The sequence below is a fragment of the Pagrus major genome, chromosome 7, assembly GCF_040436345.1.
Source record: "Pagrus major chromosome 7, Pma_NU_1.0".
NCBI classification, from domain to species: domain Eukaryota; kingdom Metazoa; phylum Chordata; class Actinopteri; order Spariformes; family Sparidae; genus Pagrus; species Pagrus major.
In genome coordinates this window covers 23545000-23572312 of record NC_133221.1, presented here as the reverse complement: position 1 = coordinate 23572312, position 27313 = coordinate 23545000, and the positions used below count along the sequence as shown (strand labels likewise).

Below are 27313 nucleotides of genomic sequence, written 5' to 3'. Positions count from 1 at the left end.
ATGTGTTGGCTGGTGACAGCGGTCCTTCTAGCCCACCTCGGGGCTACCTTAACAGGGGCGTGGAGAGCATCTCAACCCAGACTGCAGTTCACACACTCTGGTAAGACACAACATTGTCTTTCTTTTCTTTCTCCTTTTGTTTTTAGTGTTTCAAGCCTTCCTTTGCTCTCATTGTCGAATACATCTGTTGCTCTGTCATTGTTCACACTCACACACACACACACACACACACACACACACACACACACACACAGACACTTGCAGGTGACAGGAATAACACACAGCATCTCATTTTTCACTTTTCTTTTATTCCCCTCCACGTAATGCCCACACACTGTCATGCGATATGTAGAGCACAAATTATACCTTTCTTTCTCTCTACCTGTCTCCATCTGCATTTTTTGTTTCTTTCCCACACCGCCTCTGGCCCCCCTTCTCTGCAGTCACCTGTGTTGAATTAATCTGCCTCCAGTAGTCAAGTCTGCTGCCCACCTCACTTTCTCCTCTCACCATGAGGGCTATTCAGAAGCGGCACAGTTAAAGTGCTCGTTTTGTCCATCCAACACAGAGTTTTGTTCCTAAATGACATATCCAGCATTTAAAAATGGTAAAAGCATATTACAGTCAGGGCAGCTGTAAAAGTTATAAGACAGCTTAATGGAAAATTCTAGCTTGGGTCTGACTAAGTTCTCATTTTCATAGTTTTGTCCATGATTTCCTTCAGTTATGAGAATATTGTGTTCACTAAAGACATCGCTACAACAAAGTCACATGGGACAAGAAACACAGGTGACACAATCAGACAGGCTTTAAGCAAGTTGAGCCAGATTATCTGAATCAATTTATTTGTAAGTGAAACTGAGAAGGCTGGAAAACTGTGAGGACATGATTACAGAAAGTATAATCAAAGTTTAACCAGGCAGGAGAAGTTAGTTTACAATATGTGGTGTGATGTTTTACAAAGGACAGTTTAGATACTGATTTTTACTTTTCACCTTTGTTTTCTCGTATAAATAAGTTTATCTAAACTGGGACATCTGATCAGCAGACTTTCTGCGTTCTGTGTGCTGTTGAACGCCTTCTTAGAGGTGCAGATGTGGTCCCAGATCTCAGGAATTAACATGTTATGTACAGTGTGACTATAACTGATAGGAAGTATGGACACAACAATGAAGATAAGACCCCAGTTGTAGAAAATTGGAATCATCCCATGAGACCTTTACTTTAATCTTCTTTGGCAGAAATTCATTGGCTGAAATATCAATTACAGTCATTACAACCTCAATTGATTTTTTCCAAAGTAAATGCAAGGCATGATGAGCGGCACGAATGCAGACAGGACGCCATTTTATTGCATTTAGATTAATTTCCTGTCAAAATCGTTCTCCAACATCTTTGAAAATATTTGGCAATCAAGCTTCACACCCACATTCTCCCTGTCATAAACTGACTTCTTGACAGCACAGACTCCCCCTCAGGATTTGAAATCAAGTGTCTCTGTGAGTTAGATTCAGTTATGGCTAACAAAAGAAATAATTATCTGATGGCAAAAATCCCAGATCCAGATCAGCACCAAATTAATTATTTCTTGGCCCAAGGCCGATCCGTCCACCACAGTGAAATCCATGCAGAGGAAAAACCTGCAGACAGACACAATAGAACCTCCTTAAAAAGGGGAAAGAAACGCTTTTCAAGTAAAATGTTAAAATACTGTGGTGGCACTTGTTAGTTGACACTGTGCAGCATGTTGTTTAAACACATGTTGTTGAATCAACATGCCAGTACTGAACAGGAGCACATTCTCTCCTGTTAGAAGGTTTATGTATGGTTGAATTGGAGTTGACGGGTCCTTTTAAAGGGTGAGGCTGTGCTGCACAGGCTCCTAATAGTTGTTGGCGTTTGTTGTAACCTTGTGGGAGCAGGAGTGGGGTGGGGTTTGCCTCACTGGAGAATAGAAAGAAGATTTGACGGACACTGCATTTGTAGCATTCTGAGATGTCCTGAAGCAGTTAGCTTTGTGTGCTGTTTGGGTTTGACAAACGTGACGGTCAAAAGTAATGAGAAAGCAAAGATGTGCATCTTCTAATTAACACAGGATTTAGGTTTCGATATTTTGCCTTCTCAGCCACATTTACCGTGAATCACCCTCGCATTAAAAGCTTTTCTGAGGCATCCAGGCCTTCAGTTATGATGAGATAAACTCATCTCTCTTTAATCATGTTTACTTGAGACACAGTAGAGTAAGAAACCAACTGATTACACGTTCTTACATAAGCCAAAACACAAAGGGTCTGTGAAGTAGATGTGATAAGGCTGAAGTCGACCAATCGTGACCTAGAAAGTACAGAGAGAGAGGGAGAAGGGAAACCTTGTCAGATTCTCCCAGGTGGGAATTTAGCTCTAATGAAATGTGAATGTTAAAATGTGAAGAGCTGCTAAAGGAGCTGCATGTGTGTCTTGTCTTTGTGAGCACACATGAACTTCGTGCCTGTATGTCCTTGAGTATGTATGTGTGTGTATGGAGCAAATGAAAGTGTGTGTGTGCATGTAGTTTTGTTTAAGTCCCTTTGAAGATATGAGCATGTGTGTGTATGTGTACTTAAATAGAGCTGTTTGGGTTCCAGGATCTCTGCCCACCTCAGTCTTTGTTGATGTGTACTGTGCTGACTTGATTCATGTCTTTGAACACAGAGGTTTGCATGTGTTTTATATCTACAGTGGCCAGCATGGTAATCTTTGGAGAGAGAACAAAAGCAAAGTATGATGTGTGTAGGGACTGTGATGAGCTACATGTCCACTATCATGCCTATGCGTGTGTTTGAGTTTATGTGTGTGCGCTCTTTCTCACTCTCTGTGGGAGCTCCATGCTGTGGTCATTTCCCTTCTCGTCATTACAGAGGATTTTCACAGACTGAGGGAGGTAATTTTTGTCATAGAATCGCTGTAATTAGAAAAGGATCTCAGCTCCACTTAGACACTTTAAGGTTGTTTGGCAGTTTAGAAACACTGTACATTTTGATGTTCCTTCATCTGTTGAACACATAGCTGACATCTAATTGAAAAACCACTAGAGTCTGACGTTTACTGTCAGTGAGGTATTTCACTGTGTGCTTTGCAGGAGAAACCCTATATATCCCAGTAATTTAACTGGAGTGTTGCAGCAGCAAAATTATGACAGAGTAAAGCGAGAAAAACAGATGACGACATGAGAACAGCTTCAGAAGACTTAGCAAATTAAATGGAATAGGTGCAGTTTGAGATCAGTAATTTAATAAACCTGTTAAAATACAGTGTAATGTACAACATAAGACAGATGAAAGGAAAAACAGTGAAGCTGCAGAGAAATTACTGTTAAATATAAACACATCAATTTTATAAACTAGGTTGTTACACTGACACAAAACTGTAATAGTGCAGTTTCACTCTAATGCTATCAAACATTCTGTAAACAAGTCTGACCATTTTTTTAATACATGATATTGGAAGAAACGTGCACACTCTACACGTCTGCACACTGAAAACCTAATAATTTAGCTGATTTCCACATTTTAATTTCCTCTACTGGCTGAAAAACTGCTCCGACCACTGTGTTTTTGAAACATGTTCAAAACCACACTGAAGAAACACTGAAATCCATCAAGCTGAAAATGAGGCTTGTTTGACATTGAAAGGTTTCATCTGCCAGCAGCTGAAACAAGGCGTTTCTCATCAGACTGATGCTGTGTCCCAAGTCTAAGTTACAGACTGAGGTCAAGGGTGTGTAATGCGTTTACTCTGGAAAAAATTTAAAAACTCTGTATATAGTATACTCACTCAGTAATATGCCAGTGACCAGACTAAATACACTTTGTACTTGTATTGATTGTCCTAATATCCCAAACTGCAGTGCATAACAGAAATGGAACAGCAGCTCACAGCTGCAAAAATCTGACAACATGACTCAAGTGACATCAGTCGACCAATGTCACCTTATTCTTGGAGACTGCCAGAATGCCTGTTGGTGGAATTCTTCAAAATTCACTTTTAAAGGTTCCCTGTGTTGTTTTAGGGCTCTATAACTGTATGGATCTGCTTTTCTATGAATGAGTTTACACATGCGATACACAGTCCTACCACTGGTGTCACGCTATTCCACTGATCAACAGATGGAAGTAACACGCCAAGATATGCAGCAATGCCCCAGCTAAGTCAGAGATGAAGAAGACTGCAAGCTAGGAAACGTGAACAATGCTGTACCTAAAATTGTTTAGAAATTGCCTTTGTTTTTTATGAGGAAAGAAATATGCATCACACATCTCTTTGAGCTTGTCTTTAAAGCTACTAGTAAAAGACAGATAGCAGAGGATGGTTTCGATCCATCGACCTCTGGGTTATGGGCCCAGCACGCTTCCGCTGCGCCACTCTGCTATTGTTCACCCCAGATGGGACTCGAACCCACAATCCCTGGCTTAGGAGGCCAGTGCCTTATCCATTAGGCCACTGGGGCTTCATATGGGTCATCACGACCAGTTCTTTAGAAATCCAGTGAGTCCAACTACAAAACAACAATATGGAAAGCACAATTTGTGAATTTGAATAACATGACAATGGCCCCTGATGCTACTGTGGCAGTAACAGAGAAACAGAAAGAGGAGGGGGAGACAGGTGGAGACAGTAAAGCTCTGGCAGAACAGAGATCGATAGACAGCAAGAGTGACATAGTGCCAATATGTGACCAGAAAGACATGGCAAAAGGAGAACTATAAAAGACTGTTTCTGAAAACGATGGGCAAGTGGGCAATCGGAACAGGGCTAAGCATCCTCTGGGAACGTCATGACAGAGGTGAAGAGACCAAAGAAGATGTTGATGGAGGAAGTTCAGAAGAGCTAAAGAGAGAGGGGCTGAGCAAGAGGCCGGATGAGAGTAAATCTAGGACTGGCTTTTAGAAGTTTGCAAGAGCTTTGCGAAATAAAAGGTTGCACCAAAGACACTGAACTGGCCTTCTTGCTGTTTGACTAGTAATTAGTATTAGTTGGCTTGCAACGTTATATGTTTTGTGTTGTTGCACTCATTTGATGAAGTCAGCCTATTTCGACAGCATATAGTCTCTTGTTCAGGTTACGTTAGCTTGGCATACTTCGGTTGCATGTGAGTCGTGCGCAATGCAACACTTTTGCAAACTTCGACTGCTTTGTGAAGTCACGTAACCAAATGAAAGCCAGACTTAATTGACATTGTGCAGGATGGGGATCTGGAGACCTAGTTGGATTTCAGGGTGTCTAAACTTGCGATGCTGTCAATCAAAGCAGTGGAATATACAGTCCTAAAACACAGATAGCAGAGGATGGTTTCGATCCATCGACCTCTGGGTTATGGGCCCAGCACGCTTCCGCTGCGCCACTCTGCTATTGTTCACCCCAGATGGGACTCGAACCCACAATCCCTGGCTTAGGAGGCCAGTGCCTTATCCATTAGGCCACTGGGGCTTCACACAGTCCAAACTCTGTAGAAATCCAGTGAGTCCAACTACAAGCAAGAATATGGGAAGCACAATGTGTGTATTCGAATAACATGACAATGGCCACTGATGCTACTGTGGCAGTAACAGAGAAACAGAAAGAGAGGGGGGGGGACAGGTGGAGACAGAGTAAAGCTCTAGGGCTTCACATGACAAAGCATTATGTGCGCATACAGTAAGTTCTGACATAAAGCAACAGCATGGGAGGCACATTGACTTGCCAAAAATAACAATAGCCCCTGAGGCTACTGTAGCAGTAATGGGACACAATATAAAGGAATAAAGAGGAACAGACGGAGGAGAAAGAGACTGTAAAGCTGCAAAACATAAAGAAGTTGTAATCGCTAACTGAGTTTATTTTGCACCACAGTTACGTCACTTTTTTCACTTTAATGTCTTCTGGGTCTCTGGGGATGTTTCTAAACTGTCTTTGTTTTGGCCGGAGCTGTACTTGAATTCACAGTAGCCTTTTTTGTATTAATGTGTCAGAGTATGAAAGTGTCTGATGGTCTTTTAGCTATTGTGAACTTGTGTGTTGGAGGTACAGGGGTTATAGTGGAAATTACACTGATCACAGCCAGTGAGACCTGCCATTCAGAGCGGTTATTTTGACAGGAAAAAAGGTCCTTTCACTGTGTGAGAGATTTGCTCTGATTGGTGAAGTGTAATCAGACTGACAGACCAGACAGCTTCATGTGTCTGAAACAAAAAAAACAGCTTTAAATACTTAAATACATGCCTGATTACCCCCTAAACCCTCCATCCCTCTCTTAATGACTAAATTATCCCAGTTATTCACTCAAACTTCATGCCGCCCATATGCAGGAGTGGACTAATGCACATATGTACACACACACACACACACAAAGACACACACTTGAGTGTAATGAGTCCATTATCCCACCCATTCAGCGAACGGTAGTGGGATTTTCTTGATGAGATGGCAGTTAGTGATACCATCTCTCTACCACATGCGCACACACACAAAAGGGACATTTTCCTGCAAAGCATTACCTGAAACATGTACAAACCTATTGAACTAATCACATTGGACACACCATATTAAACATGCAGACGCAAGAGATTTGAAGAGAGGTTTTACACACATAAACAAGCAAGCATGTAATCATTAAGGGAAGATCCTATACCTGCACATATAAAAAGAAAAGAAACACACACACAACCCCCTTAACTGCTGTCACATTTTCATCTGCAGCTACTTCATAAACTCATAACTGTCACATGAGAATATAAAGACTCATTGTCACAATCACAGAATAAATGTCCATAAGTGGCCCAGAGGAGGCTTGGATGGTTTATTAACTCGGTGTGAATCTTTTTCCCCTCATGGAGAGTCGTCATGTTTTATTCATAAAGCATTCACATTCTGAATTGGTTTGCAATAGGCATTGAATGTTAGCCATTCACTGGAGAATATTTGAATTGAATCAGATGAGTGTGTTTTGGTATGAGTGGAGGCACTGGCTTTGACCTTTGACCTCTATACCGCTGATTGCTCGTGATGGTTGTAATCCAGGCATTAAGATTTATCCTGCTGTTTCCCTCAGTGTCTTTGGACAAACGCCCAGATTATAATGTAAATGTAAATGAGTCCTTTTCAGTTTCATTCTATTAACATGCAAATTGCTTGGTTATACTGCACAGTAGATTAGTTCATCAGTTTCCAGATGCATGTTTGCACATGTGTATGTTTTGTAAAAATTTAATTTCGATTTCTTAGACAAAAATGTGTGCACGAATAAAAGCTTCAGTTTAAATATATATTCTAATACCTCCATTTATTTTCTGTTGTGACTTTATGTTGCCCAGACATCCCTGGTGACAAAACTGTTGAGGAAATTGAAGGAGCCATAAACAGCTGCTTTCATACAAAACCCAGATGAGCCCGCTGTTTTCAATAAAATAGACGGTTGTTGAGTAGCTGTGTTGTCTGTGAGAGAAACAGACGCACAAACCAGCAGCTGTCAGCTCATTTTGCCACAGTTGGACACTATCTAAGCCAGATACAAATAAATGTGGGTACAACTTTAATCCCCTTCATTGAAAAGGGAATTAAATACTTTTTCACTCATAGTACTGCGGCACAACATGTCAGCTGTTTTAATTAAAAAGTCAAAGGCTTCTTCAAAAATATCCACCCCATCATAATGATTTATTGCTTGTAAATACTTTGTTTGTGTCTTCTTAGCCCACTCACTCTTCAGCTCAGTGTACATTTTCAGATATTATTACTGTTCTGGCTTGTTATAGCCTCTGGGTTGGCTAGTGAAAACTCTTGCCTTCGATTTAAAAACTTGGATACCTTGGAATATTCCTAAAAGTATTTTTAAAGATGCAGTTCAGAGAAACAGGATATACAAATACATGTCTGTGTGTTTTTGTTTTACTTTTGCTCCCCTGAAAATGTAGAATTTCAAATATGTGGGCTGAACTATCACATCACACACAGGTGTCACACATGTCTAAACTTAAATTTATGTATTTTGTAGATTAAAAGTCAAAGTAGTTCAGACTTGACGGGCCATTCCTTTCATTCTTCTGGGCGGAAAGTATGAATTTGAATTTTTCAAGTGTCTCATGAACACTGTACTTTGGCACTTGTAATCATACAGTATTCAGGATGGACTGAATCAAAGAGCTTGTTATTTTCTTCCTGTCTAGGAAACCTGCACTTAGATGAAACTAAAATCTCAACAGATGACCGACTATATGTACCAGGATGTCTATATTAAGCCCCAGTTTTCTCTGATCCATTGTTTATGCATTTCTCTGCAGTGTTGAGGTTTCAAGTTAAGTTAACCTGGTTCGTGGTGGATGTTGTACATCTTCCTCCTCTTTCCCCCTCTTTCCCCAGCCTTACCTTTATCTTCTCTCTGTGTACTAATAAAGCACAAAAGCCTTTAAAGTGATATTAAAAACCAAGAGATATTTCATTATTCATTTATTCTTTCAGATCTGTTTCTATCTAGGCCAGTGCTTTCCAGGCTCAGGGCTGGGATGTTGCTGAGATGTGGATTTCACTGGGACGGATATCTAGCACAGAATCAGGCTATTCTCTATTATTAATTTTAATGGAAGCGGTCCCCAATGGTGGCGCTACCATTGCTTGTCACTATTGAAGTCAAACGGCAGCAGATTGCTCAGTCCCTACTTCAGAAATAGCTCAAGTTATGCATCCATTTTCTTTGGACCTTATTTTGTAAGTTGTTAACTTACTATTTTGATTAAATATAAAGTATAGCTGTCACTCAGGTTCTTCAGAAGACTTTAGCCTCTTCTGCTGCTTAAAGACACTTTTCCAGAGTACTTGATTAAATTGTCTTGCAACCGAACTTTAGGTCCTTCCTAAGACATGAAAAACCACTGATTAAGGGGCTCTGTGCTTGAGAGTTTTCTCATCTCTCTGGACATAGACAGTGAATAGAGTCTAATTACACCCTTGTTTTGGCAACAACAGCCCCTGACAACAGTGGACATGTTGTAAATTTACCCTCGAGAGGTTTCTGGTGTGAATATTAGAGGCTATCTTTAGCCTGAAGCCTGTAATCAAGCAGAAAACCCCAAGCTTCATATTTCTTCCATTTCCCTTAAGTATTAATTTGCTCTAGTCTGCTCTGCTGTCAATAATCTAGAGCTGAGTTTCTCACCTTTCCTCCCTGGCTCTTACTATGTGTCAGCACTTCTTTGCTATATAACATTCAAGAGACATAAGAAAAGTTTTCTCTCCAATTACTCAGGTGCACTGGTGGTCAGGGGATTTAAGTCAAACTTAACAAAAGCTTGAGAGAAATGCCAAAACAGAGAAGATAAAAAGTTTCAGTAAGTCTGAGCTGAACATCCTGGGTTGTTTCTCTTTTCAGCTTCGTGTAGACATATATTTCTCACTGCATTCCTTTCACTTTAGCTGCATGAAGGAATTTAATCCACAAAGACGCACTTGACTTGTTGGAAAGCTGGAGGCCAGAAGTAGACGGGATCAGCAGCGCTAAGACCACCTTTACCAATTGTTTACCTCATTAGCTGTAGCTTGGAGCAGGCTGGGGGTGCAGGATATGAGGCCATGTAGAGATGTAGTAGATACTCAAAGCTGTCTCTTTTTTCGACAGTTATTGTGAAGAAAATGAATTTGATCAATGGAAAATGGCAGCTTGTAGCCTCCAGACATGGTTACGTGTACACATGTGTATAAAACATCTGCTCTTTAACCTTGGTGTTTGTGATCTGATGTTCCCATGGCTGTGGAAACAAGAAGAAACCACAAGAATTTGATTGTCCCTGTTTTGTCAGTGGTGGAAAGATCAGACAAGTGCCACAAAAGGTTGGAAGTCAGACTTCCTTTTCCTGTTTAAATAGAGCTGGACTTATCAGAAAATAGAGAGGATGTACAGCGACAGATAGTAGTTTTTATCATCTGGCTGGGCTTTAAAGTAGGCATTCGTCATGAATTTAACCCTCAAAGCTGATTGTTAATATAAATCTGAACTCACTGCAGTAGACATCATCCATTACCTTCACAGGACAGATACTGCCATGTTGTCCGCCCATTTTTAAGATGTAGAGATATCGTTATTACCCATTTGCCAAGGCGAATATCCATGGAGCATACCGTATGTCTAAAACGCTTTGAGGTTGAGCCAAGAAATAGAAGCCTCAGACCATTTAAAGACTGCAGTGATTTTTCTCTCTGATAGGTGTGGAGATACAGAATCTCGAGCAAAGTGTTGGTTTAACTCTTATGTAGTTAAATTATGCACTAGTCTGTGAGGCAAGTGGTTTTCTTGAGTATCTGTCACCAGTCCAGGCCACTGACGGTTGATTGTTTCCACTTGGCAAAAGTCAACCTCAGAGTCATAAACCTCAGTATGCCAGACAGATGTGGTACTGACTTTGCTAAATTTAAATCTTGAAAGTCAGGATTTTCAGCACTGAATGCAGTCACCTTCAGTTTTCTCTTTGTCTTTTTCATTAGGATGATTAAAAAAATATTGTGTGTTCAAATTCTAAAATCAATTTGAAAGGTTGCGATTAGAAAAAAAGAACTAACTGCAGCTCCTCAAGAACATCTGTGTGTGTGGCTGTGGGCAAAGCATTTAACCACCAACATTATTCTCTCCGCTGGGCGGCTCCCACGTGACACTGTATGCAACTGTGTGAATGTGTGGCAGAGAAAACAGTGACTGCTCTCAGTGAACCTTCTTAGATAAATAAAGATGAAAAAATAAATTAGATGAAAAAGTAAACAGCAAATGGACTCTAACGTGTGTATGCAGCAGCATGGCGACCCTGGTCGGACAGTCTGATGATGATGAATAATCATACGCTCTCAGGTCAAAGGTCAAGCTGTCCACGTGGGTCTGGTCTGCCGGTGACACAGTCCAGATGTAGTTCGTAGTGTGTTTGGCTATAATTTTACTGTGGTATGCAGAGTGTGTGTGTGTGTGAGCATATGTTTGAACGTGTGAGAAGATTTGAGTCCATATGAAACAGTACGAAGCAATGAGTAGAGATTAGTTTGTGTGTTTATGTGTTTATGTGAGGCACCAATGGGGTCAGAACCCCCTAAGATAAATTTGGCAGGTCGCAAGACAATTCATATTATTTAAAAGAAAATGGGGATGAACGATAATATTGGCATGTCATTGGTATCAGCTGATAAGGGCTTTAAATTGGAATGTCAGCATTGACACAAAATGAGAATTTCTGCCGATACAACAGGCTGGTAAGATGATGCCGTTGGCTAAGTAGTTTTTTGTACGGAGTGAATTAATTAATTAATTTTGGAAAGCATCTGCCAGTTGGCCATCGAGATAATAGTAGAGATGTACCAATACCACTTAATCCCTTTTAGTTGGGAAAATTTGTTGGAAAATATCAGCATATCCAATATCGTTCATCCTTTAAAAAAGCTTCTAATTGGATTTCAAATGATGAAATGATTGAAAATGAGTAATGCCATTAGACTACAGATATCAGCCCAATGATGGTCCGATCTAAACAAAAATGAGCTTTGGGTATTACAAGTATTACAAGACAGACAGTTTAATGTTTTTAAAATTTGTTTTTGAGTCTCATTCCCGCCTCGTCAAAAAACTGATGCTTTGGGACTGTGGCTGACCTGCCCTACAATCCCAAAGCGTCAAGTTTTTTGAGTTGGGAATGAGACTCAAAAATCTTTGTTTCTTACAAATAGCACCTGTAAGGTACTAACTGATCTTATGGAGTCAGATACACACATTTAGAAAGATATAAATGTTGTGTGTTGTGGTCTTGGCATAAGAGAGAATGACAGTAAGATTTTACTTCTGTATGCATGGTAATGTGTGTTAGAAATGATTTTGTGCATGTCTTTACATGAGTGCCATCTGTGTGCCTATAGGCTTTGTTCCCAGGCTTCTGCAGGCCTCCTGCTGTAATTGCAACAGTAATTGGTGAAGTGATAACCCCATTTCCACAGGAAATGTGCCCCGGTTTCCTCGCCCCCGCCACCATCATCCCCCCCTGGTGGCGCAGCCAACAAAGTCCTCCCCCTGGGAAACGTTGCACCAGACAGCTAATGTTCCCCGGGGCTCGGCGAGTAGACGAACAGACGGACAAAGACACAGACACACTAACAGGCACCAAAACAAACTACACACAATCGAAGCTTACAAACACATTCACATGGACGATGCTGTAGGCTGGGAGAGAATAATTGGATAGATTAATGATAAGTGTAGCTTGTGTGTGTGAGTGTGTGTGTGTGTGTGTGTGTGCATGCGTGTGCGTGCGTGCAGCAGAAGTGGTATGTGGAAACAAGAATAACTCACTGTAAAACACCAGGAAAATAACAAAGTTGGACTCCCATGAGTGAGATAACGATTGAAAGACAGTCTTGATTCTTTCATCATCTTTTCTCTCATTTGTATCTTGTATGTCACTGATATTTCACTGTGCCAGTGCAAACTCCTGCAAGGCTTACAGAACTATTCTTATGTTTTACTTGATATGTGTTGCAAGTCCTGCGCTCAGATAAGAAAATTTCTTCCATAAAACTTGTTAAAAAACACAGTAGAATAATTCAGCATTTTCTTAATGCTAGACAATTTAGCAAACATTGTACGCGTCCAGCTGTTTGCAGGTCTCGTTGTCATCTCAGCTTGGATGTGTTCTTGTGAAGCTGGCATGGAAGCAGTGCTGATGTTCACCGTATGCTTAATGGGTACTGAATGGCAAGTTGTTCTGTCTCACTTCTTACCTCTATTGTGTCTGTTGCTCTGATGTCCCTGCACCTTAGCTGCCAGCCTCACCTTGACGGTCACAGCTGAGTTCAAGCTAGTCATGCCTGCAAGAAGACATCGCAGACATCACTGAAAAAAAGACTTAGAGGTGGAACTCGGACAGGGACACAAAGAAGTCTTTACCGACTAGTTATGGGCCATAACTTATGGAAGTAGTACAGACCTCATTGTACAAAAGAGTGCACGTATGTTCCTTGAGTATTTGATATTTGTGGCTCTACATAACAATCTCAGACTCAACCTCTTTAGTACTGTTGCTATGGTTACTTGTGATATAATATAGGTTCAACACTGATATTAGACTGTTGACCACAACTACTGTATGTTTGAAGCGACTTGAGAAACAATTTAAGCAGATATGAGGAGGCCAAGTAGAAACAACTGATAGTAGCTCAGTTTCAGGCCATTAGTTACCTTTACTTTTAATTAGAAAACATTTCTGTCAGTGACTTTACCATCTGAACCACTTCAGAGGACTGTTGGGCAGCCGAGACAACAAGTCGCTGCTGTCTGAGGTTCACTGCATTGTGACTGAATTGATCCCTACAGTGAAGCAATGAACCTTGGCATGTAAATTACATTAACTCATGATTAGTTACTTTGAACGTCACCATTTTGTCTGGTTTGATTCATGTCTGTGCTGCACACCATGTAGTTAACAAGATAATACACAGAGCTGATCATTAATTTCAAATCAGTCCTGGTTTGCCTCGTATCGGCCTAATCTGAGATAATGACTAGGATGCTGTATCTTTTTTACATCTGATTAAAAAGTGTCAATGTAAAGAAAGTTGCATACAGCAGCTGTAATATAAAATGTTGTAAAGTTGTTTTTATTTTGCTGTACGACTCTAGATTACATTTTGTAGGAACCGTCTTGTGATTAAAAGACACACACTAACTGGTTTACCAAAACAACAACAACAAAATCTCAGTCTAAACAATATTTGTTTGTCTATTTATAAATGGCATCCATTTTGCTGTCTTTTTACTTGTGTGCAGGTGTTTTTTTGTGCATGTGTATATGTTTGTGTGCATGTGTGTGAGAGAGAGTGGTGCAATGCAGGAATGTTCTTAGCTGTATCACACGCCACACATTTGCTCTAATCACATCGAGGTCCATCACAGCTCCCATGACCGGCAGCCCTTTAATCTAATGTTCACCATGGATAAAAATACCTACCACTAACACACACACACACATACACACATACACATACACATACACATACACACATATGACTGCACAGACAGTAAATAAACAAACAACGACACTCACTGAGGCAAATATGGACAGGCAGACACTTGCACTAATATAAAGGAACCATTCACATACAGACATTATCAGTGTATGTGTCTGCGTGTGTGCGTGCCGGCACCAGTAGGATTATGTCTTAGCGTTTTTTGTTCTTTTACGTCTTAACCTTTCCCGTCTTTGATTCCCAGTGACAGGAGTCAGAGGCCAATTGGCTCAGATCAAAGGTCTCGACCCTCGTTGACCCCGCTGTCAGCTTGATGCTGATAAGAATGGCTGCACTCAGCAGGCGCGTGTGTGTGTGTGCATGCAAGTTTGCATATAAGTGCAGAATGAGAAGATTTTGCTGCTGATTTTTCTTCTATGGATCATATGACTGAATATGATCAGTTAATTGGTGTTGGCTTTTGTGATTTAAGTTCTATTGAATGACTAAGCACAATATTGGCACCCTGAACAGAAGATCAGAACTTGTACCTGCTAAATACCATAAAGTACCATGCTAAATTAAAGCAACAAACTTGCAAAAATTGCTTCCTGTGCAGAGCTTCAATTTAGCACCAATGCTAATTCATATTCATATGACTGTCACAGAGAGTCAGCGACAACAATGGTTAAAAGAAGAAGAAATAGTTTAAAAATGAAAGCTCAATATTTTGCCATGAAAACTCACAAAGAGCTTTCATCAGAAATTTGAAATTGAAGTTTTCAAGTGACATCTCTGGATCATGGATACTGGCATGAACATGAAAGTCTGTGAAGACTGTACAAGTTACTATATGGTCCGTGTCAAACTATATACCAAGAAAATTACAAGGTATAAGAAAATTAGAGGATGGAATCTGAAGAACCGCTGTGAAGAAATATTGCACAGAGAAGTAATACCCAGCCTCTTCATAGAATGTAATTACAGTCGCTCTTTAGTTTTAAACCAACACAATATAAAGTGGCTTCTGATATTTTTCTGATATTCTTTGCTTTTGTCCTCCCTATGCCACATCGCAACTTGCTATTTTGGTATCAGATTGGTCTTCCAACTTTCAATGCAATTTGAAGACATTTGGGAGCCGATAGTCATTTTAAAAAAATCAATTTTAATTCAGAGTGTGTGAGAAGGCTGCAGAGTTGGAGAACAGATTGCCTCTGGGTCGATAAAATCATCACAAACTGCCGCAGACGAATGCTAAAAGTTTTCATCAACACTGTCACTTACGACCTCTCAAAGCATTCATTCAGAAGTTTTTGTCGACTGCGGGGTGAGTTGGTTGACCTCTCCTGACCGTATGTGGGTAGTAATGGTCGAAGCTTTAATTTAGTCTTGGCGGGTGTGTGTGTGTGTGTGTGTTAATATCCTGTTGAATGTTGGTAGTGACAGACAGCCAGGCTGCGGGGCACAGATGACACTTTTTCTGTCCTGAAATATCTGTAAATGCATGTGGTTGATGGTGTGCATGAAAGTGTGTGTGTGTGTGTGTGTGTGTGTGTGTGTGTGTGTGCCCTCCCATTAACTAAATTGCTTTGATGTCTTGGAAAAACACTCCATTATACCAAACTGCCCTCTGTGTTCCAGCCAAAGTGTTGATGAGAGGTGTGGGCCAAATCGTTCATCAGTGTGTGTGTGTGTGTGTGTGTGTGTACGAGACATGGGGGGTGGGGGGTGAGGCCAAGAGACACCCCTCAACACACCACACACCCTCCCCTCACAAATTATGTCGGCATGGTTGCTGTTGCCAAGGCAACTGTCCCAAGAGTAAGGGTGGGGTGGGTGCAGCTGGTGTTTCACAACTGAGTCAGGGGTGTGTGTGTGTGTATTTTTGTGTGTATGGTGCGCGTGCATGGTGGAGAAAAGAATGTGTGTTTTCTTTTTTTTTTGTTCATAGTGAATAAGAGCCATTCATCGTTGTGAGGTCAAGATGGGAGACATTTGACTGGGCCAAAATGTTCCAAAATTTCTGTGTGATGGTGTGTGCAGGATAAAGAAAATACGACACAGATGTAACCAAACAGAGAGATTTGGTGTGTGTGTGTGTGTGTGTGTGTGTGTGTGTGTGGATGCTAAATCTAAATTGTTTTCAGTTTTGAACATGTGCTGCTGACTCACCAATTGCACTGTCTTTCTATCTTTGCGAATGTACATGTGTGTGTGTGTGTGTGTGTGTGTGTGTGTGTGTGTGTGTTTCCAAAGCCACTTTCAGTTCCCTCTGGCAGATAGTGTCATCCTCTTTGTCATAATGCTGATTTAATGCTCTCCAAAGTGAGGATATGAGCTGGACTTCAGCCCGTCTGACCCAATAGGATCTCGTGACGGTAACAGACGCTGAATGTCGCTCATGTTTCCACTGCAGAGGCGGTTTCACATTCAGTTAAGCTGAGCTTTCCCCTTTATATTCAATTAAGCGAGGTCATGCTGTTCTTGAGGCACATACACACACACACACACATACACACACACACTGTAATTCAGATGAAGTGCTGGATGCTTGAGTAGGCAGAGCAAGGCATGAATTCCTCCAGGGTTAGATTCCCCGTGAAGAGGGTGGAGGAAATGTCTTGCTTTCAGATGGAAGTGGTGAGGTTATGATTTCAATGAAAGTTAAGCGCAGAAAATGCTTGGAATTCAAAGAGTTTAACCTATGAAACAAGAACAAAAATTGTTATGTTTTCAATATTGGAATAAATTAATTTGTGTTCAACATAATTTCTTAGAAGCAAGTAAAGTTTAGACACTCAAAGATGAGTGAAAAAAAGATGGCAACGTCTGTAAAAATGTCATTGCGCATCACAACTCTTGAACTTGGAGCTTTCCGGATTTTTTTCATCCACTCACAAAATAATTAATCCCACATTAACTGGTCAAGCCAATGGAAAACAGGGAAAAACCCCACTTGACAGCACCACAGACCTTCAACATGAAGGATAACTCATAGCAGACAAAGCACAGACGTCATTAATAACAATGACAGTGGTTGCATTGCATCATGTCTGTGTCTTTCCAACATCAGGACACATTTTAGGCTTGTCTAACCAACCAGTATATCTGCTCATAAACATACAAAGTCAATATCTCAAATTTTCTTTAAATTTAGTTAAAGCAGAAATAGACAACTTGTAAACTTTCCTCTCTCTGAGCGTTTCCCTGTGATATTACTTTTGGTGCTGCTGTCGCAAACACAGGGTTAGCAACATGGCTATCGCTAGCATCTTGGCTACTGCCCAAAGCAAAAACAACCATAAGAATCCCAATTTGACTGAGAAACTCTGACCTCAGAGCTATGGAAAGGCAGAGGAAAACAGCCATTTGAATTAATAAGTAGGCAGGTTTTGCCTGATCACTCTTGTTTTACCTCGGTGTCTATCACTCTCCCTCTTTGTCTTCTTTGCCTCCTCCATCAGCAGATTTCTTTTGCTTTGGCAGTGTAGAGTTTCCACACTTATTCCAGTTGTTCCACCGTAACCTGGGGATAACGACCAGGGAAAACAATGCCTCTTCCTGTTTTGTTTGCGCAATGGCAGATGCCTTTCCTTTGTGCTGTAATGCTACCTTCATTTTTGCGGGAAACATCCGTCCTGGTAGACAGGCCAAAGAGGTCTATAGGGAATAGATCTATACACGGATGGTGTCATTTTACTACAGCCATTACACTGTTCAATCAACATTTACTTCAGAATGATAAGTTAAAGCAAAAAAGTTGTCTATTGCCAGTTTAACTTAAGGTAATTTTACTCTGGCTAATGCATTCTGCGTATTTACTGAAAATGTCAGTGCAGCCAGCTACACTATATTAGAAAATAAAAAGGTGATCAGATCATATTGGTTATCGTACTAGACACAGCCTTTCTGTGTATTTTATGTGGACAAGCAAACACAAGTGATCAGCCACATCTAAATATAATTATTTGACGAATACAAATGTAAAGATTTTACCTATCTGTAAACTGTGCAGTTTTTCGCATATTTGATACAATTCTGCTGCACAGAAATCGTTTGGAAGAAAATTCTACTCAGTGAACAGTTTCAACCTGAGGCCAAGTAAATGAAAATAAAGACCTTGAACAAAACAAACAAATAAGTCACGATTCTGATGAACTCATTGTGCAGCTGGTGCACCCACTGGGAGTAACGAAGCCAAAATCAGTGTGAAGCAAAACAGTTTTATCTCTCCGAGCGTTTGCTGAATATTAACAAAAGTGCCCAGTGGCTAATAATTGAGACTTCCCACTGAGCTAAACTATAAGTTTCTATTATCTGCCTTTGGTGTGCAGAACTTTCCTCTCCTACTGTGACTGTCTCTCTGTTTCAGATTATCTCTATTTCCACTGAGTCATGTCTTCTCTCTTTTTCTCTCCTCATTTCCTTTCTGCTCATCAATCTCTTGTGTTTTCGCCTAACTGTCAGCATGTTGTGCTTCCTCTCATTGCTGTCTCCGGCATCAGTCTTTCTCCCCCCCTTTACTTCTTCTTCTTCTTCTTCTTCTTCTTCTCCTTCTTCTTCTTCTTCTTCATCCTAATATCTATCTATCTATCTATCTATCTATCTATCTATCTATCTATCTATCTATCTATCTATCTATCTATCTATCTATCCCTCTGTCTATCTATCTATCTGTCTATCTGTCTATCATTTTTCACTCCATTATTACACTACAATTTTCCCTCACGCTCTCGGCTACTCTTCCCCTTCATCCTCCTTTCTCACTTGCTTCCACTTCCTCCTCAATCCACCCATATGCCCATCATTCCCCCCGCCCTGTCATCGCAACGTGATTTTCACAGGCACTCTCTCCTCTACCCTCATCGACCTTTCCTACCCAATCCCCACCTGTCTTTTCCCATTCCTCCTCTTCCTGCTCATCCTCATCATCATCCATCAATATTTATTCATTTCTTCCATCAAGAATTCTTTGACTCTGCTCTCTCGTTTTGCTCTCCTCCTCCCCCTCCTCTTCACCTTCCTCCTCTTCTGTCTATCATCGTGTCATGTTTTGGCACTTTTCCTATTCTCATCTCGTAACTGTCTTCACCCATCAGGCTGTTTTCATCTTGTTGTCACTTTGCCATGTCATTTTTCTCATCTTCTCTTCCCGTCGCTCCTCTTCCCCCATCTCCTCCTCCTCCCCCTCGTTATGACTTTCTCCACCTTTGATATTTGATATAACACTCTGACAATTATTCATGGTTTATGTGCACAATAAAAAAATACAGATGCAAATACAATGATCAAATTCAACAAATTCTTCATTTTTGTGCTACCACAAGCAAAGTTGTCTTCTGTCCAAAAGAAAAGTGAACATGCAATTTTCGGTTCAGATCACATAATTATACACCAGCCATGAACTGTAAACAAAAGTCACATGGGCTCACAGCATGTTGCCTGTTAATTGGGCAGAGTTGTGGAGACCTGTCATCCCACTGTGTTAAACATTTTGATGCATTTGGATAGAGTCCAAACGAGCCTGTCCAAGTTCCTGTAAATCTAGTTCAGCTTAATGGACTCAAACTAGTTAAAGGCGCATACAGAAATGGCTGAATATGTACTGTATACACGTGGATGCAGCACCTGTGACTTTACACATTGGTTTGGGTTGGGTTTACTGCTTTCAGGCATATTTAGTTACTGGAGTGAGAAAATCTATATTTATGGGACTATGTGGAGCTGAAATGGGGTGAACAACAGCACCTCCATCACCTGAGTGTTATGTCTTACGATATCTGTTAATGGAACAAACCCTTACTGTTTTGCCTGCTGGAGGCTGGCATTATTTAGCCTCGAACATTAACCTGTCTTTTTGGTTCCAGAGTGGATAATGTAAAGGTTTTAATGCCCCTTTAATTCAATACAACAATATATTATAAATTAATGACCAAGACTAAGAGAAGTAAATTGACTTTACCTCCCATTATCTGGGTCCATTATTCATCCATCCTATTATTAAGCTCAGTAGCCCAGATGTCTGTCTTCCAGCTCTTCCTTGGAGATGTCGAGGCGTTTCCAGATTAAATATGTAATAACTTCAGCATGTTCTGGTTTTGCCCAAGGGTCTCTTTGTAGTTGGACATGTCCAGAATATCTTCACAGGGAAGATGCTGGGAGTCATCCTGTTCAAATGCAACCGAGAAAGATAAGGGTTTTCCCAGTCACTTTAATACAAGACCAGAATCTGGAACTTCATCACTACTTCAATATCAGTTGTATTGTTCATTCATCGGTACTGTCAGAGTGTGAATGGTCTTGATCTCACCTAAACAGACGAGTATTCATTGGGACAAACATACAAGTATGTTCACTGTGAATTTTCCTTATCTTTCATCCCAGTCTTTCTCTTGCCATCTCCTCTTATATCTTTGTATGTTTATATCCAGTCTCTGAAGACTTCACAGTCCTTCTCAGCAGTCTTATCTCATTTGTTTACCAGTCCTTCTGATCAATCTCCAGCACCTTAGCAGTGTCCCACTTTTCTCACTATGTCCATCAGTCTCTCCCAGTCCTCAACACATTTCACTCATCTATAAATCTCTAGATCTTTTTTTTAAACTCTTTTGTTTTGTTCTTTTTTCGATTAAACCCACATTCCAGCTAACATGATATGTAGCATAAAAAGAACAGACGCAGCAGAGTGTTGAAGGTATTCAGAGTCATTCATCACTTTGTTCTTAGCTCCCACATCTGCTCCAGTGAGCTGTAGTTAAGATAATTGCCACATGTTTTGGAGAGGCCAGGCTGTTCGGGCAAAATTTAAGGGTCAGCCACGGTGATGTGTCAGCAAACAAATTTATATTTTGATGGATAAATGTATTTTTGTTGGGTTCTAAATAGAGGGGGCAAAACAGAGGTATTATAGGAAGAAGTTTCAACTGTGTTTTCTACAACAGGATTGTGTTTGCTGATTACAATATCTTCCTGGTTTTTATCTAAATCAGTCAGCAAAACAGACAGCTCAGAAGAAGTTCAACAGGTTTTAACTTTATCAGATTGCAATGAAATGTGATTGAGACAGACATCAACGGACATGTCTGTACAAACACAGAAACAAACTAGTTAGCTTTTCACTGCAGGTTTACACTTGCTGTTGGTCAAAACCGGTAGAATATCTGTGAATTTCCCATCCACACTTGACATCAACATCCTGTGTAATTCAGTGAGGTCTGAATGATTGATTCTCCCTAAAGCTTCCCACGCTGGAAGTTAACACCCTTGTGAGGCTATGAGGAATATTGACAGGTTATATTCTGTATGCTCTTTGTGTCAGTTCAGATTTAGCTGCTTGAATGCACACGCCTTGAGTTTGAGATGTTTTATCCATAACTGCAAAGAAAGAAGCACAACGCCACTTTAACAATGCAAAACTACACACAATCTCTGCTTTTATAGGACTGAGCTGAGTTTGCTGCCGCAGTACAGGATGATAAATCATTAATGTCTGCTTTAAATCCTCCCCTGAGTGAACCAATATTGTGTGCTAAAGCTACACTGGGCAACCATTTATGTTAATTACAAGCTGTATTATTATCCCTCATTTCCCATTTTTCCTTAGGGTCTCGTTTATACACTTCGATTGGAAAATTTACTCTTTTGCCTCCTGTCCCTTTGGTATCATTTGGTATAAAGTGCTGCAGAATGAGGGTATGCTGTGTGAAGTTTACTAACACTTTGGGCCCAATTTTCTGGGTTTTGAAGTTCAAACTGTGTTTTATAAGCTCCGTCTGCCTCTCACTGCTATTTAGAGCTGCCAACGTGTGAAGCCATGCCTGGTGCTGCTTTAAAGCCTATATGTTTATGCTTTTAGGGTTGTGAGCAGATGCCAAGTCCAATCCACTGAAGAGCACTTGGCTGTTAAAATATGAAAGTTAACACAAGACAGACGGATGTGCGATGTTCTCATAGTTTACATGGTGCAATAGTGTAATCATCTAAAAAACATTTCATCTGCACACTCGTTATCTGTGCTTTCAGAATCACTCGTTATCATCCAATCTGTCTGGAGATGTAGTTCAGGTAGTGTGTGTCGGTATGTAAGTGTGTGTGTCTGTGTTTGTTTGTTCACCGAAGATATTTTGCAGATTCTTTTGTTTGTCCAGTGTGATAAGAAAAAATGAAACTGCAAGACAAACAACTGACTGTGTACGTGATAGATGCTGCAGGTGTGGGAAAGTTTGTGTCTGTATCTGATTTTCGGTCTGTTGAAAAAAAAAAGGCTTCATATCTGGCTTCAAAAACTCTCATTTTAACATATACTTGCATTGAATGTTATGTGTATTCCTTACTTCTTATTTTATTTGTGTTCATTGCTGTTCCTTGTATCTCCTTGGGAATATAACAAACCCAAATTTAACTTCCAGTAAAACCACAACGTATCCTTTTTACATTAACTTGAATATGGATTATGAGACACTACATAACTACACACAAAGACAGGCTTGCTGTTTCGCCTGCTTCCAGTCTTTATGCTATCAAGCTGCCAGTCAATCTCCACGGATTTGAGTTCCTCACGTAGTCTTTGATTTTCTCCTTCTTCTCCATGTCAGAGCTGATCCAGAATGGCCGCCTGCTGACGCTGCCCCTAGTGGCAGGAGACATGCACTCTCTGCTGCCTGATGAGGACGGGAGGCGTCTATACGTGGCCATGAAAGATAACCTGCTGTCAACCAGTCTGGATGACATAACGCAGAACCCACGCAAGGTTAGAACTGGAGGGGACACACACACACACACACATTAACATACCATCAGAGGCAAGGTATGATACAATCGTGCAGCAGACAAACACGTTGATGCATGCAGAGATGCACATGAAATGCACACATAAACAGTCTAATTGCAGCAGATTCAGATTACTGATGTGTTCGGGCTTTGATAGGACTAATTGCTGCCGATATGAGGAAGAGGAAAGTCACACCCCTCTGACTAATATCCTTTTCTGATTGGCTATCTGTAATTCCTTACTCTTATTATAGTAATGCACATCTTTCTTTTTTCTTAGCTACTAAGCATCTCTTCCTTGTACCTTTATAAACTCTTTTCACCACCACTTTCCACATAGACACGCAGTTTTTAAACAACGGAATCACAGTATCTTACACCGTTTCATCCTTCCAACATGTTCCAACTTTAGTTTTAAAACTTAAGGCTGATATGTACTTTGAAAAACATGTCATTTGTAGAACCTGGAAGCGCAGAAAAGCCTAATTTTTATAACTATCTGAAATGGACAAACAGATCAACATTATAACTTCCAGTCAGGCCACACAATTTTTTTCTGCACATTTCCCACATTCCTATTTCCACCACTGTCCATGTTTACTGTCAAACTGCACAGACGCCTCTGGTGCTGGCAGCATTGGAGAGGTGATTTGCTTTTAAACAATAACAGCTGAAATTTGGACAAAGGCAAGGGCAGATCACTTATATTCCACATTTTGTAATCATCAGGAAACACGGCTAACTTCACATTACATCAATATTATGATGCTTAAAACACGGAGGTAGCTCAACTGTCAGCTCTGATGTCTCTGGATACAGCTGGCCAAGTTGCCGCTTTCACACATGTCACTCATCATAATGAAGCTGAGCTAATATTCATGTCTCCATGCACCAAAGGTCTGCAACAATGATGATCTAACTGTCGGTAAATTTGAAGAAAACTTTTTTAAATGTCACAGAAAGGAAAAAATGTGAATGCACTGTATTTCCATCAACAGGTTTGGAGCAAATAAACTAGGCTGCTACAAGTATTGTTTTGGCAGAGGACGAAACAGTGGTGGTATAGGCTATGTTATGCATATAAGAGTAGAAGAAGAAGAGGTCTCGAACGTGAAATAAAACAAGTTGTTTGACAAGAAACAATAAACCTCGAGGAAGAAGAAGTAAAACCAGTCACCTTGGACATCTACAAGAGAAAATGGAGAGGAATAAGGATACCAAGAAGACGCCGACAGGGAAAGAACTTTGTTTCCTTTAGGAGCTGAAAAGGCTGATCAGTCATGTGCGCTAAACTTTCACTCCTTTAGATCTTCATTAAAGGTTTTTACATCTCCCACCAAAAAGCAAAAACCACTTCAAGTGAGTGTACTTTTCTCAAAATGAAGGATGTTGTATTCAAATTTTGCCATTTCCATTTACCTTTTCTTCTCAAAGTGCATCCATATGTTGATGGAAACACGGTTAATGACTATCAGATATGAGTAATAGACTTGACATGGAGACACCAAGACAGTAACCCTGACGGTTTGCCAGCCAGTCTGTTTAAGTTCAGGGTCAGAGCAAGGACAGCGACAATGCAGCCTTTTCATAACTGCCTGATCAAATCAATACCCTCATCTGTCAGACATACACACAAGCTATCAGAGAGCCAAACAGGTAGGCAAGCAGACAAACAGCCAGTGAAACAGACAGACAGCAGTCAAGCCGGCCAGCCACCCACTCAGCCAGGCAGTCAGCCAACGAAAGGATAGATAGTCATAGTCAACTCATAACTCAGCTCTGTGCTGGCTGTACAGTTATATATTTGTACATACAGTATTTATAGTCTGTTTATACTGCTATAGCTTGTGTGCAGTTTTTTCCCTTGTGGTGTTAAAACCCCTCTCAGTGCCATCTTCTCTACATTTCTGTTTATTTTCTCTGCTCCTGACATCCAGAGCTTCTTATTAGTGCAGTCCAACTTATTTCTAATTTTTCATTTCTTTCTTTTCATGACCTTAAACCTAACACATATATGTATATGTGCTGTCCTACTGGCTCAATAAAACTAGCGCAGAGAGCTGGACACATAACCAGTTACTCCAGTCCATCCCAGTTCAGGGCAGAGTGCCGAACATGACGCATTTGCCTTCACACACGTTTTCTTTGATCACCCTCAAGGCATTCCTTCTGTGTGAGTCTACAGCTGCAACCCACATTACACGAAGGGTCATCAAGGGTTTGAGTGTGTGTTTTTGGCTTCTTGCATATATGTTCCCTATTCAGTCTCACTGCTTCTGTTATTTCCCCATTTTCTTTTTCAGCACTGGTAATCTTTATCAAAGAACTGAAATTTATCAGTTCTTAACATAAATTTTTTTGTTTGATTTGTATAATTCCTTCTTTTCCCGCCAGGACCCACATTCTCGTGTGTTGTATAAACTGACAACCTGCACACTCTTCACAGAGGCGTATATTTCCATTAAAAGTCTTTACCTGGTGAGAATCCTTTAGTGGTGGTCCATGTTCCTGTCAGTGTGTGGTATTTGGAGATAAGGGGGAACGTGGTCTCTAATCTGATCGTCTCGGTACCGCACTGCACTCTGCGGGATTGACTGCATCAGGGAATCATTACTGGACATCCAGAAGAAATTGTTTCCCCGAAAGCACCATCATTTGTCATTAATCATTTTCGAAGTGCTGGTGTCACATTTTCTAAATTAAAGCAAATTCGAACTTGTAAGCCCCCCAAAAAAGCCAAGCAGCTGCAGAGATTTCTTTTTTTTTTCTGGGCCAACAACCATGTGCAGGTCAAGTACCATCATTTTAAAGTAATGTTCCGGCATTTTCTTCAGTAATCTTTGCAGTTTTTGTGGTATGTAGAGATAAGTGAGACGATCGCTTATCATATCCATTCGATCTCTATTTCACCATCCTGGTCTCTGAGGGAATGACTGACTCAGGGAAATATTTAGATTAGTCATGTCGCTGCGATTTGACACTAAGCCTCACCTCTCTCTCTGTGTCTGTCTCTGTCACTCTCGTTTTCTATGCCTCTATTCTTTCCAGCACTATTGGCCTGACATCAAAACAGTGGAATTATCTCCATATTTGGAGTGTTTTTATTATACACTGATTAAGTTTATATGCTTACAAACAATGCGGTTTATGTGTTGGTTTGATTACATCAGTTCCATTAGTCAAAGTTTTTGAAATATTTGTTCATTGGTGAGGTCATTTATGTTCTGAATAAAAATGGGTTGTTTCATGGGTGATTATCTTACCTGAACGCAGGATAAGCTCATCGATTAAAATAAAACCTGCATACAATCAAATCCAACCAGGCCCTAAGCAAGTGTTTCCTTATACCGAAAAAACTTGTGGGTTTTATTCAGACATGGTGACTCAGACAGTTTAAAAAAAATGGATAAACACTGTCTCATGCCTTTTTACGAAAGACTTCAATCTGTTAATGTCTCCTTGTCTGCCCCTGAGCCACAGTTGGAAAAATCTCAATTTTGCTTGTTACGTTTCATATGTTCCATTGCTTGTTTCATTTCTGCATTGCAGATGTTGGAATTTTTTTTATTTTGGATCAGTGTCGTTTATTTTCTTATTTGGCAGTGATGTACATGACAAAGAGCCTGAATACAACATGAAGAAAATATCAAATAAAGTACAGTGGATTGGCCTGTGGGTTGGCTAAAAGGCATGAGGCATGTATGGAGGATTCTGTGTGGGCAAACTTTCTAACCAAAACAAATTAGACAACATTTTTGCCGTGTAGCCAGAGTGCAATTCTTTTAGCACAAAATCTGATTCTTCTTGGGTCCTGTCCTTCAGTAGATCGCCTCAGCTGACAGCTGCGTAATAGCTGCAATGTAATCCTTGAAGGCAACTATAATTGTTAATTTAGGTCCACCAAAAGTGCTTGTTTTTACCACTGACAGGCTCAGATTGTTATTCTATGTGTCTGACAACTTTATGGAAAGGATCCCTTTAGAGATACACCTTTCTGTTATAGAGTAAAATCCTTTTTTGAACAAGAAGCAGCCACTGTATCGCTCTCTTTAAAGCCACCAGACTCCATTTACAAAGAGTAATTTTAACATTGTGAAACACACTTCATCAAAACCAGACGGAAACTAAATAAAGCTTGCAAAAGCCATCCTGGTTTGTCTTTCAGCTGTTATCAACAACATTAGTTTGGTTAAAAGACCAACAGATTTAGATTTGAAAATATACACAGGAGGGAGAGGGAGGTCAGACATCAGAGAGGCAGCGAGGGAAAACAGTGTTTAGGGCCAGAATATTTTCACATCTGCCTGTGAAGATGAGATCCTAAACATGCTGCATTTAGCAATAGCTTATTGCTATAATGAAACAATTGGCACAACTGGAAGCAGTGCAATCAATAATTTAAAAATTCTTATAATTATGGTTTACATTTACAAGAGATGAAGTAAGGTATGACCAAAGTAGTCAAGAAGGAAATCAACTGATTGTTGTATTCAAAGTAATGACAATAGTTGCATTACTGTGCACATGTAACAGTAGCTAAAGACTCTGTAGTCACAGTAAAACA

General features: G+C 40.4%; 1 protein-coding gene and 2 non-coding genes across 3 annotated transcripts in view; 1 reads left to right on the top strand and 2 right to left on the bottom strand.

The window, feature by feature from the left end:
* sema3h (sema domain, immunoglobulin domain (Ig), short basic domain, secreted, (semaphorin) 3H) overlaps positions 1 to 27313 on the top strand; it is a 54531-nt gene continuing 27218 nt past the window's right edge. The window contains exons 1-2 of the mRNA XM_073470213.1: positions 1 to 100; positions 22575 to 22729. Of these exons, the coding sequence (XP_073326314.1) occupies positions 1 to 100; positions 22575 to 22729 (255 nt within the window). The remainder of the gene's footprint in view (positions 101 to 22574; positions 22730 to 27313) is intronic.
* Positions 4414 to 4486, bottom strand: trnar-ccu (transfer RNA arginine (anticodon CCU)). The gene has a single exon. It is a non-coding gene; the product is annotated as a tRNA-Arg (tRNA).
* trnar-ccu (transfer RNA arginine (anticodon CCU)) lies at positions 5394 to 5466 on the bottom strand. Its single transcript has one exon. It is a non-coding gene; the product is annotated as a tRNA-Arg (tRNA).